The sequence below is a fragment of the Gavialis gangeticus genome, unplaced genomic scaffold (genome assembly GCF_001723915.1).
Source record: "Gavialis gangeticus isolate Ggan-Ray unplaced genomic scaffold, GavGan_comp1, whole genome shotgun sequence".
NCBI classification, from domain to species: Eukaryota; Metazoa; Chordata; order Crocodylia; family Gavialidae; genus Gavialis; species Gavialis gangeticus.
Window position 1 is genome coordinate 157,284,652 of NW_017729025.1, and position 12,556 is coordinate 157,297,207.

At 43.0% G+C, this 12,556-nt stretch overlaps 1 protein-coding gene across 1 annotated transcript in view; it reads right to left on the bottom strand.

The window, feature by feature from the left end:
• The window catches only part of LOC109299244 (SITS-binding protein-like), a 133,861-nt gene that overhangs the window by 16,515 nt on the left and 104,790 nt on the right, over positions 1-12,556 (bottom strand). The window contains exons 8-9 of the mRNA XM_019519846.1: positions 6,497-6,618; positions 3,960-4,139 (exon numbers count right to left, since the gene is read on the bottom strand). Coding sequence (XP_019375391.1) covers positions 3,960-4,139; positions 6,497-6,618 — 302 coding nt within the window. The remainder of the gene's footprint in view (positions 1-3,959; positions 4,140-6,496; positions 6,619-12,556) is intronic.

Genomic DNA, 12,556 nt, shown 5'->3' on the forward strand with positions numbered 1-12,556 from the left:
CCCCCTGGCATGACAAGGAACAATGGACACAAATTATTAGAGAGTAGATTTAGATTAGACATACGCAAGAACTACTTCACAGTTAGGGCGGCTAGGAGCTGGAACCAACTTCCTAGGGAAGTGGTGCTGGCTCCTACCCTGGGGATCTTTAAGAAGAGGCTTGATGACTACCTGGCTGGACTCATTTGGGTCCAGTCTTTTCTCCCGCCCAGGCGGGGGGTTGCAGTTGAAGATCTACAAGGTCCCTTCCGACCCTACTTCTATGACTCTATGATTCTATGAATATGAGGGTGGTGAAGCATTGGAATAGGCTACCTAGAGAGGTTGTGGAGTCTCCATCCTCTTAAGAGGTTAGATAAACATTTGGCTGGCATGGTTTAGACAGGGATGATCCTGCCTTGAGCAGGGGGTTGGACTAGATGATCTCCTGAGGTCCTCTCCAGGCCTATTTTTCTATGATTTTATAATCCTGTGACACCTTAATTTCCAGAGGGTAGGTGCAAGGTTGTATTAAGGCACAGATATCAAACATGCAGCCTGTAGGCTGGATGCATCCTTTGGAGCTGTATGATCCACCCCATGGATCACTGGACCACCCCATACACCAGCCTCTGCCCCAGATGCTGCATCAAATACCTCATTTTGGACCCGCAAAAACTAAAGCACTCCAGCTCACTAGTCATTTCTGAAAAGTTGGGGCCAGTTATTCCCCCTTATTTACAGGCCCTCTTTTAAAATCAGGCTTTGAAATTCCTTTCTCCCTAGCTAAAAAAACCCAAAACACCTCAAATCAAAGCCACCTCTGGCAAAACTCTACTAAAGAGCTAACACACAGATAGATGTTATTTGGAATTAAAGTCATCTTCTGTTTGTGTGTTGCTCTGAAAAAAAACTGTGATGTTATAAAGAGATCACAAGTTCAGGGAATACACTGAAGAAGCAGATGAGATGTTAAGCCACCTTGATATCTTACCCATGTAAATAATTAGGGAAAAGATGAGCAAAATATGAAATATCAAAGCAGAATTACTTAATAGACAAAAAGGTTATTTAAAGCTTCTAATGAGCCAATAAGAAAGCTGTTTGATTGTCTAGACTTAATAAGGCCATAACTCACACTACATTTTATGCAGTTTATATGCTAAATGAACACTTAGCATATCTCTCTGCAATGAAAGGAATAAATCTGTAGAGGCAGCTACATGAGATACTGAAGGCAAGATCAACGTGCTAACATCCCAAAGTTGCAAATGTGTTTAGGCACTTAAATTAATCTTGATCCCAACAAATAAGGGAAGTTTCAGGAAACCTAATTAGATATCCGTGGTGTTTTAAACTCTAGTAGAAAATGCAGAAAAATGTCGATTGCTTTTTAAAGTACTACATCTATCTTGTTAAATGCTAATTGATAACGCTCATTTGCCTTATTAGTCTAAATGAGTGTTGTTTAAAATACTGTAGCATAAATAGTATGAATGGCTCTGCAATTTAGCAGCCCATGAGGTCAAAAAATAGCTTCATGTAAGTAAATCCTGTAGGCAGACCAGCTGCTAACATGCCTGGATCCTGACACTGACCCCAGCCTGTGACTCCGTGTCAGATAATCTCACATTTTTCTTACATCATGACCTCCAGCTTTCACCCAGTTGCAACCAATCCCCAAAGGCATCTCAGAACCCTATTTTTCCCTCATGAAACAAAGGATTCTGGGAGACATCTATGCAGAAATCAACTGCCAAAAGTTGGGTAGAGAGGTTTTAGTGAATGACTGGTACACAGAACCAAGTAGGTTTGTAATCTTTCCTCCTTGGACCATAGCTGGTGATGTCTTGTTAACTGTCTGGAAAACTTATACTTTATTTCATTTCTCCAGCTTACATTTACTTATAGGTGTGCTTTGAAGTGGGCAAGGAGAGTGGAGAAACAGGCTGGGGGGGCTCTTTTAAATGAATATTCATAATTACACTAGACTCAGTAGAAGACGTTATTGAGGGCAGTGCTACTGAAGTTGCACTGGACCAGGTCCTTTGTGGTTTTCATCTTGAAAACACTGATTAGTCCCCAAGAGGATAAGTACTATCATTATTATCCTTGCTTTACAAAGGGAACGTGGAACAAGCAGTTGATAGGACTTGTCCAAGGCTCTAGAAAGTGAGTGATAGATGTGAGATTAGATTTTAGGAGATCCTCAGCTCTCAGCTTTTAGCCTCGCATTTGCCTTTTGTCCAAGAGTGTAGGAAATGCTAATTAGCAGGAAAACAGTTTAAAACAAGCAAAACAGTCAAAAACAAAAGTTATTTGTGAACTATAACAGTGTTCCCTCTTTTCATGCAGCTCCAGGGCACTGTTAAGGATGATTGCAACCAACGCTTCCTTTAATATCTATTTTGATTCCTTAGCATCACTCTATCTGCAAATTCAATGAAAATGTAAATGAAGTCCCAGTAATCGTTCCAATATCAACCAAATGCACAATGCCTCTATGTTCCAAAGCGAGCCTACCAGAAGCAAGTGTGCCAAACCTGCACAGTGTAACCTGGGGATGAATGGCAAGCAATGCATCAACCCCAAGCACCAATTCAGTGGGGGCACCAGAATGAAAACCCACACTGCTTGCTGCCACTGCAGAAGTCCATATTTGGGGAGCTTGTGCTGCAGCAACAGCAGCCAAAACCACAACTGCAGACACCCCTGTGCCAGCAGGAGAGCACTTGCTTCCCTCCCAACCATGCTGCCCAGAGTACCAACATTTCACCATAAGTTACATCTCTGCCTGCTCCCAAAGGCAGCTTCATGACAGCTTAAGCTGACTGTATACACCCAGTCCTTTAAGTGCACAGGCACAGAGCATTCTGCAACAACAAGCCAATGTTTTTATGAAACTTGAGGGATAGGGGTTATTAAGGAAATAGAATGGAAGATAAAAGCAATGGTTTTCCTTGGATGGTTGGTATAGTGATAGAAGTTATACTTTATAGATACTCCCTAGTAGGAGGCTGAGGGTGTTGGGATTTGGGAAACGATCCCTTAGTGATAGAGCCTCTAGCTAGTCACTTAGTGAGATACAGACAAAGGGTCTGCAGACATTGTGTAGTGCTCCACAGATTAAAGTGTGTTGTTCTTCTCATTCACCTATGCTTGTGTTTACTGATCCCAGTAATCACTATAGTTGGAAAGTCCTGGTTTTTATACCAACACTATACAAGGCAGCTATCCTGCCAAAGGGTCATAAACCGAAATACAAAATGCTGACATTGCAGAGAATTTTCCACAGATGACAATTACTCTTGTGTAGTGTTTGCCGATGTTTCCAAAGGTGGGGCAACTGGAGTGAAGACAAAAATGAAGAGCAATAAAAAGTATGAAGAACCTAGAGAAGCTGACATTGTAGGGAAGGTTTAAGAACCTAAGGATGCTTCCCTGGGCTAAGAGATTGTCAAGGTGAGCATCTGACCATGACTGCACATGTTTGGACAACCTAGGCATCTGGTGGGAGAGGTGATAATGGGGCTAGAGTTGTGGCAAAATTCAGAAGAAAAAAAAGTTAGGTTGAAGATTTGGAGGCATTTTCTGACAGTAGAATCTGGAAGATGGCAGAATTAAAAGACATGGTAGATTCTCAGTTGCTAGACCCAGTTAAAAATTAGACTGGGAAAAGCACTCGAGAACACTGAGGAAAATCATTTGCTGCCCCCCAGATCTGGATGAGTATGAATGACTTACTAGGTCTTTTCCAAGTCTATGGCTCCATCGAAAGTCCACTGAAGTAGATAGGAATCTTCCATTGGTTTTAATGGGCTTTGGATCAATCCCAAAGTTTCTAACAAACTCCATTTGATCCAGACTGCTTGGTGGGGGAGCTGGGGTAATGGGAAGGGGAAGCACAGAGGTCAGCTGGTCTAAATTACACTGTGAAAATGCCCTTGAGTGGAATTAGTCCCCATGTCTGCATTACCTACCTCATCTCCAATGAGGAATTCATCATCTACTGTAAAGGTGATAGGGTCATTGGGGCTGAGCCACCACACTGGCCGGAAGATGGGATACCCCATGGATAGCCACTCCTCGCTGTATTTTAAAATGAGTGGGACAACAAACTCTTGATGCCTCTGTATGTACTGTCTAGTGAGATTCAGCACCTGGGAAGAAGAATTCAACAAGTTATCTCACTTAATAAATGGCACAGCAAACATAAAAACAAGACTTTTCACTCCCAGAGGGAAAACAAGGTCATGCAGAAAAGCATGGACAATAAATCCTAGCAAAAAAATGATCTGTGAACCACCAGACAAGCAAGTGCAAACAGCTGTGGCAGATTGATGTGGTGCGAGCTCCCTGCATCTCAGCTGCTACTGCTGTGGCATGGGTGTGCGATCCCTGTACCCCTCCTGCTCTGGGCTCCTTTACTCAAAAAGTAAAATTGTAGCTCTCTAGGGCTAGCACTGAGTTGGAGAGAGCCCAGGGGTGTCAACTAGCTCCCTCACACCCATCCCCAATGGCCTCCCTGATGAGGACCTGGGACTCTTCTCCCTACACTGACAGTGGGAATCAAAAGGGGGTGTGATTGTGCCTCTTCACCCCCACTGGATCCACCCCTGACTACTGACATAGAGGGTGTGATTTAACTCCTAAGCCTTTCAGTTTGAATTTTACTAGACTTATCGTCCTAAAATTGAATCCTCAAGGATCACCATCAGAACAAATGGCATGTATGGACGAGCCAGCCTTACTGATTCTCTTCCTGGTACCAGCTATTTGATGCTAAAACCAAAACATAAAGAAAAAAATAAGTTTCCTATGTTGTTGCAGTGGTGATAATATATGGAGGGGAGAGAAGTACTGATGCAGAAACGTGCTTCTTTGGCTGCCTTTTCAGGCTGATTTTCCAGCAGGCTTTAAGTGCAGCCCTCACTATGGAAAAGTCAGTGCCTCAGAGGTGATGCATCTGCTAAACTGAAAAGGTTGGGAATTACATTTCCCCCAGGTACATGTTTGCTGAGAGAGAGCGATGGTGCATATCACCACTCCCCGTCAGCATGCATGACTAGGTAGGAAGGCTTCGTGAATACTGGTGCTGACATCTCTGTGTCCATAGTACACAACTTGCTTTCATCAGACCTGAATGGATGAATGCTTTGTTCTCTTCCTGCTTTGCTGAAATTGAGATCTGGATGGGAGAGAGCTGTCATAAGTTCAAAAGAAGACCATGGAGTCTACAGGTTAGAAGAAGGATGCCACAGACATATCCCCACGAGCATGCACATGAGGTTTGCAGCACTTCAAAGCTGTTTGAGGTACTGCAAACTACATACCACGCACATGTACCCATGTGCCATGCTGCTAATTTACAGCACGGTGGGGGGTTTTTTATACCAGGAGATCCCAGTGTCAAAAAAAACTACCGCTAAAAAACACAGCATGTGTGCGCCTCCAGAAACCACAGCCTGGCCAATCACAACCATTCTCTGGCTTATGGCCAGGCTCTGAGTGGCTGGCTCGGTGCTGCTGCTGCTCCAGAACCTTGGGTAAGGCTGCTGGGGCCAGCACAGGTGCTGGGCTCAGCCTTCCCTACCCCATCTGGGTACCTTTGCTGTGTGCCAGAGTGCACGTGCAGGGGTGTGCCTGGGGACAAATAGCAGCAGCACAAATATGTGCCACTGCTATTTGTCCTGTGGGAAACGGGGGCCCCTGCATGTATGCTTGTAAAGATGTACCCTAGGAGTCCAGTATATGTGATTCCAGCTCCTACTTCTCAGAGGCCCTCCTACTCTTTGCTTGGCAAAAAATTAGATGGTGATTTTGGTTTCCTGATCACTCCTGAATCTCAGATGACACTAATGGCCCAAATGAGATTTTTCAACTACTTCAGGACAATGATTTCCTTCAGTTATGGGTCTTGGTAAGGTCAACCATATCTTTTGGACTTCTAGGGGGGAGAAGTGCAATGTACTCTATCTAGATTGGCTTGATGACCCTCCCAAGTCACAGGTGGGGCAAAAGGCAGCTTTTGCCCAGTTGTTGGGCAAACTTAACCACAAAGACCATACTGCACCATTTCCACAGGAAGTGACTTGACTTTCTTGGAGATCAGTTGAAAAGCTTGAGCTAACAGACCCTAAATTTAAACCTGCAAGGCAAAACAGTTCATATTGGAGAGCCCTTTATGCTGGAATTTATTTCCCCCATTACTTTGACAGAACTTGAGCCTAAAATTGCTGAACATTACTGAAGAAACAAGCTGTGCACATTAGGAAACTATTGATTTGGAAACCCAGTTTTAGGCACCCAAATACAGACTATTTCTGGCTTAAACAAGCTGAGGCGCAGAAATTATCTGCAAAAAGGGGATGGGTAATACCTGTTTCACAGTGCTATTATTGGGACTAACATTGGCAAAGACCTTCAGATTCTTGTATAAGAGTCTCTACAGAGCACATTATCTGGACTCTGGTGTGCTAGGGAACACTTGATGATATGGTACATAGAGAGTACGTACCCAGTCATCACAGCAGACCCATGGCGGAGTGCTGAAGGACATCACAGGAAGGAAGGTCACAATCTGCAACCACCGAATATAGAGTTCTTCATCTGTCAGGAACTCATTGACAAGGGTCCCTCCTGAGCAGAATGGATTCCATTAGTAGAAAGGCAAAGTAAAAATGAACGTAGCAATTCATAATGAGATACTTGAATCTGTGTTGCAATATGGAGTCAGGCTGTAAGCCCAAGAGCTTAGAGGTCCAGGGTTTATCCACAGTACAAGCATCACCAGAGCAAGTTTCCTTCACAGAGTCTTGCAGCACACTGCCACATGTTCTGGTGAGTAGCAAAGTACTGGAATCCTCAGATCCATTCAATCCTTGGCTTCTCTGCCAGACAGCAAACCAGGATGCAACTCATGGGCCATGAACATATTTTCACAGGGGAAATGCCTGAAAACATTGACTTATTACACAAAGGCAAATGTCATGTTGCTTTTTCAGTTGTGAACAATTCAGGTTATAAAGGCAATGATACAGAAATGAAACATTTTCAAACATGCCTAAATGATTTAGGATCACAGGAAAGTAGGGCCAGAAAGGACTTCACAAGGTCATCTAGTCCAGCCCCCTGCTCCAGGTAGGATCAACCTGACTAAACCATCCCAGCCAAATGTCTGTCCAGCCTGCTCTTGAAAATATCTAAGGGTGGAGATTCCACGTCTCTAGGTACCCTGTTCAAAAGCTTGACCACCCTTATATTCAGGACGTTTCTTCTAATCTCCAACATAACTTTTCTCTGCTGCAGCTTGAGCACCTTGTTCCTCGTCCTGTCCCTTGTAACCATGGAGAAAAACCCATCTCCACCCTCTCTATAATCACCCTTCAGGTATTTGAAGGCTGTTATCAAATCCCTCATCATTCTTTTCTTCTCCAGAATAACTAACCCTAGCTCTTCCAGCCTTTCCTCGTAAGGTTTGTTTCTCAGGCTCCTAATAATTTTTGTTGCTCTGCACTGGACCCTTTTTAGTCAGTCCACATCCTTCTTGAAGTAAGGGGCCCCAAACTAGACACAGTGCTCCAGGTGAGGTTGCACCAGTGCTGAATAGAGTGAAAGAATCATTTCCCTTGATTTGCAAGTGACACTTCTGTTAAGACAACCTGGCAAGCTGTTGGCTTTTTTGGCACAAAAGCACACTGTTGGCTCATATTCAGCTTATGGTCTACTATAACCTCCAGGTCCTCTGAAGGTACATTTATTTCCAAGATTGTATGTAATTATTTCACCCCGAGTGCTGGACTTTGCACTTGTCCTTGTTGATCCATTCTGGACCCTATTACTGCTCTACAGAGTGTTTGCAACTCTACCCAACTTTGTGGCATCTGCAAATTTGCTACGTATGCCCTCAGTCCCATTATCCAAATAATTAATGAACATGAGCTCTAAAGCCAACTGTGTTTCAGTGGAACCGAGGTTCTTAAGCTGTGTTAGAAGATTTTGCCTATCAGACCCACAATCTAATTCTGACCTTTGGGAAGACCTGTGTATTTCTTTATTACAGCAGCATTTAGACTCCCCAAAGGATAACAGATCCCCAGTGTGCTAGGTACTGTACATAAACATAGTAGGGACAGCGCCCATGAAAAGACTGCAATCCTGACAGATTAGTGTGAGAAAGAAGGGATTATCACTGTTTTATGGATGGAGAAGTGAGGCGCAGAGTATGGATATACTGCAAGGCGAGATTATAGCTGGAATTTCAAACAGGTCTGAATTCAGCATCCAACTCCCATCAAAATCCAGTGGCACCTGAACATAGGTTCCAACTCTGTGGGTGCTCTGGGGCTCAAGCACCCACTGAAAAAAAATAGCGGATGCTCAGCACCCATAAGACACAGCCATGGATGCTTGCAGGCATTAAAAAAACAAAACAAAAACATGCTTTACTGGAAAAAGTAGCATGTTACTTCAACCCAGCTCTTCAGTGTCTGTAAAGATCAGGCGTTTTAGCAGGGCTTTTTGACACTTAACTAAAGCTGATCCAATGGGCTATTAGATAAAAGTGTCAACCCCCACCCCCACTAAAGTGCCTAATCTCTACAGATGCTGCAGAACTGGGTTGAAGTAATACACCACCTGTTCTAGGCATGTGTTTGTGGCTTGGTGCAGGAACGTGCCAAGTTCAAAGCACCGTTTTTTGGGAGGTTTTTTTACATGTGCAAGCACCCACCAGCAAAAACCAAAGTTGCTACCTATGCACTTGAATGCCTCCTTGGAATATCCCAGTCTGTGTCAGACTTAGAAATATAAATCCACATCAGCAACTGATGTAAATTGGCACAACTTAATTGAAGCAAATGGAAAATTTTATCCATTGCCGGTCATTGTGTCTAAGCTTGACTATTTATACAGTGGACAGTTAGAAACCTGAATGTGTGACTGAAGCATACGCAAAACCAGGCATGACATTACTTATTTGGAAGCTGAGGTGTCTGGATCAAACATTGCTTGAACTATGAGAGGGTTGGGTGACATCTGAAAGAGGGTAGGGACTAATAATTAAGACTGAGAGGCTCATTAGATCCATGGGGAAAAGCTTAGACCAGAAAATGAATGGGACAGTCCTACAAGGAAGTTTAGGCACAATTGAGAACAAGTCTGGGCAGAATAAGACAGCTAGATTAAGAGGATGATGATGGAACAGATGGCCTCAGCTGTTGCATGGTAACTGTGTCTGTGCCTGTTTGAGGCCTAAATTTCCCCAGTTTATCTCTCACTGGGCTCATCTACATGAGATGCTAACTGCGCAGTAGCTGAATAACACTGCACAGTAACATGTCACAGCATGGACAGTGCTAATATGCTACTGTACAGTATTATTAGGCTACTGCACAGTAGCATCACTAAAAAAGTGATCACCGGCACTTTTGCACCATAACTCTGGTTACTGCGCATTTATTTAGTACTGGATTATACAAGTACTAAATAAATGTGCGGTAACTACTGCGCAGTAGCATCTTGTGAAGATATGTCCACTGTGGAGTAAGAATGCACAAATGAAGAGTTACTATTAAGACAGCTGAGGCCTCCTAAAACAGTGCCTCCTGGATGGGGTTACGTGAAATTACCATGTTATTCCAATTATAAGTCTACCTTTTTCCCCCTTAATAAGAGTCACAGGAGTCTCAATCAACAAATATGGAGTCAGTCTAAAAATCAGAACGGTATATATTATCATTCAGAGCAGATGGGTGCCATGCAGGGTCATCTGCACCATTGTGGTGGTAGGGTGCCCCCATGTCAAGCTGAGGTTGCAAGACTCCTGGCTTTACTGCAGGGAGCAGGGAAGCTGAAAAGCCTTGGGTCCTTAGCTCTGAGGCCATCCATGTGGCTGGTCACCACTGGAGCCACAGAGCTGAGAAACATCCCATAAGGTGAAGAAAGCCTTGCAGAGGTCTGATGGACCCCTACCTGTGTGTCATAGGAAGTTGGTCAAAACCAAGAGTGACACATCTGGAAAATTCCCACAGAACTACCCACTGGCTCCTTCCCCACATCCCTTAAAATATCAGGAAAAGATGGATTATGAGCTCCTAAAGCCAGGATCTAAGGTTTGGGGGCCATATGTCATTGAGGTTTAAATCCAGCACTGCAATTCAAATTTGGCCTTTTCTCTGTTTAAACCTATGAATGGTTTCCATTTACCTAAGACTGTGTCTTGATATGTACTGACATAGAATTGCAGCCTGAAGACAATATGGTGAACCTGGGGCAAAAAAGAGGATGGATTTTTTTTTTTTTTGCTAGTACTTTTAATGGGTCATTTCCTCAGTTATTTGATTCTCTTTGTGGATTTTGTAAGGAAGATAATAGTGCACGGACTTTATCTGTAAATATTAGCTTATGTTTAGCAAAAAAGCTGCTTTTTCTAAAACTGAACCTGAAATTATGTGGGATTAATATATGTAGCTGGAGCAATATGGTGTAGGTCTGCAAGTGAGATTGCAGAAATAGCTTTGGGAACCAGTTTTGTATGTATTTAATTATTCTTTCCTTTAACATTTGTTCTAAAGCCTAGAGGTCAGATTGCAGTTGCCTGAGCCACTTTCTTCCCCTAGCTCTAAAATATATAGGTACAAAATTTGGTATTCTCCAGTCATACAGTACCTGGAGTATGACTGATTTAATGGATTCTGACTTGATGGATTTAAATAAAAACCATTGCCCCAAACTTGCAATTTTGGTTCCAATTCTTTCAGAGTTTTAGGATGGGGATTACCTGGTCCTCCTGCCTAAATACATTACACTTTTGGTACCATTTTCCTAAAAGATTTTCCCCTATGTTTTGGATACAAGATCCAGATGGCTGTTGCACTCTAGATGTCAAGAAATTCCAAGTCTCCTCTGTATTCAAAAGCCAAAACTCTTCAGTCCAGCTGACTTTATTATTAAGTTATGTGTATCAAATGTTGACCTTTTGAAATCAAGAACCATAGTCACAGGCCTACTTTATTTATCTTTCCATGTGTACATCCTTTTAAATCATGACAACTCATGATTGCTGAATTCTTGGTCATTTTCTACAAGCAGGTCATTTATAATGTCCTCACTACTGTCCAAAACAAAGTTTAAGATAGTATAATCTCTTACTCATTTGGTGATTTTTAGTTAAGAAATCTGTTCAGTCATTGTATCTGGGCTTATCTGTGCCATATCATCTTGCTTGCCACCAGACAACTTTGAGGTAAAAAGACTGCTCTTTCATCCAAGCCAAATTTGGACAAAATGAACTATTTAAACCAGGAGATTTTGCAACACTTTAGCTCTCCTGTGAAACATGAATTTTCAATTCCACCTAGGAGAAATTTTACAATCTTTGCATTCTCCTATGCCTGAAGAAGAGTGTGGGTGCCTGCAAACTTGCAAATAATTTTTTTGTGTGTGTGCAAATATCTAGTTGGTCTAATAGAAGATATAACCTCTGCCACAAGTTCTGATTCCTTTCACCTGCAGACCAATATGGCTACAACTTGTATTTCTGATACCATTATTGGCAGCATTTATCTCCACTCTATTGGCCTAGCTATACAGCATGTCAAAATCAGTGTGTCTTATACCAGTTATATACACCACTGTAACCTACACCTGTATGCACAGTGAACAAATGGCCATTTGTCCATAGGTAACTACTGAAGGCACTACACTACACTGCCTCGCCATTAGTGGCAAAGGAGCAGGCAATAGCCTATTTGCAATACGTGAAAAGTCACCCCAGGATATAAGTAGACACATGATGCCTACACCAGAGTAACTTACACAGTGTAGTTTCCCCTTGATTTTTCCAGGGATAACTCTACACCAGATTCTAGTAAGCTACACTAATGTATGACTATAAATCAAATGTCCATTTATTTTTTACACCAGTGTAAATGTGTTATCCATCCAGGCTATGTGTCTGGGAAGTTAAATCAGAGGTGCATGTTTTCATAAGCAGCAGCTTACTTTAGTACCTGATGAAGTAAGCTGTTGCTAATGAAATATTATGCATCTCTGATTTAGTCAGTCTTTAAGTGCAAATCTCCCCTTCCTTCTGCCTGACTTCAGACTAGCACTGTTAACTACCTCTCTCTGCTCATGGGAAGTCTCTCACAATCATAGAATCATAGAAGTTGGGTTGGAAGAGACCTTGTAGATCTTCAAGTCTGACCCCTGCCTGGGCAGGAGAAAAACCAGGCTCAAATGACTCCAGCCAGGTAGGCATCAAGCCTCCTCTTAAAGACCCAAAGGGTAGGAACCAGCACCACTTCCCTTGGAAGTTGGTTCCAGCTCCTAGCCGCCCTGACCGTGAAGTAGTTCTTATGGATATCTAATTTAAACCTACTCTCCAACAACTTGTGGCCGTTATTCCTTGTTATGCCAGGGGACGCTAGGGGAAACAAGGTCGCTCCCAAACCCTTCTGGTCCCCCCTAGTGAGTTTACAGACGGTTACCAGGTTCCCCCTCAGCCTTCTCTTGTGAAGGCTGAACAGGTTCAGGTCCCACAGTCTCTCATTGTAGGGTCTCCCCTGTTGTCCCC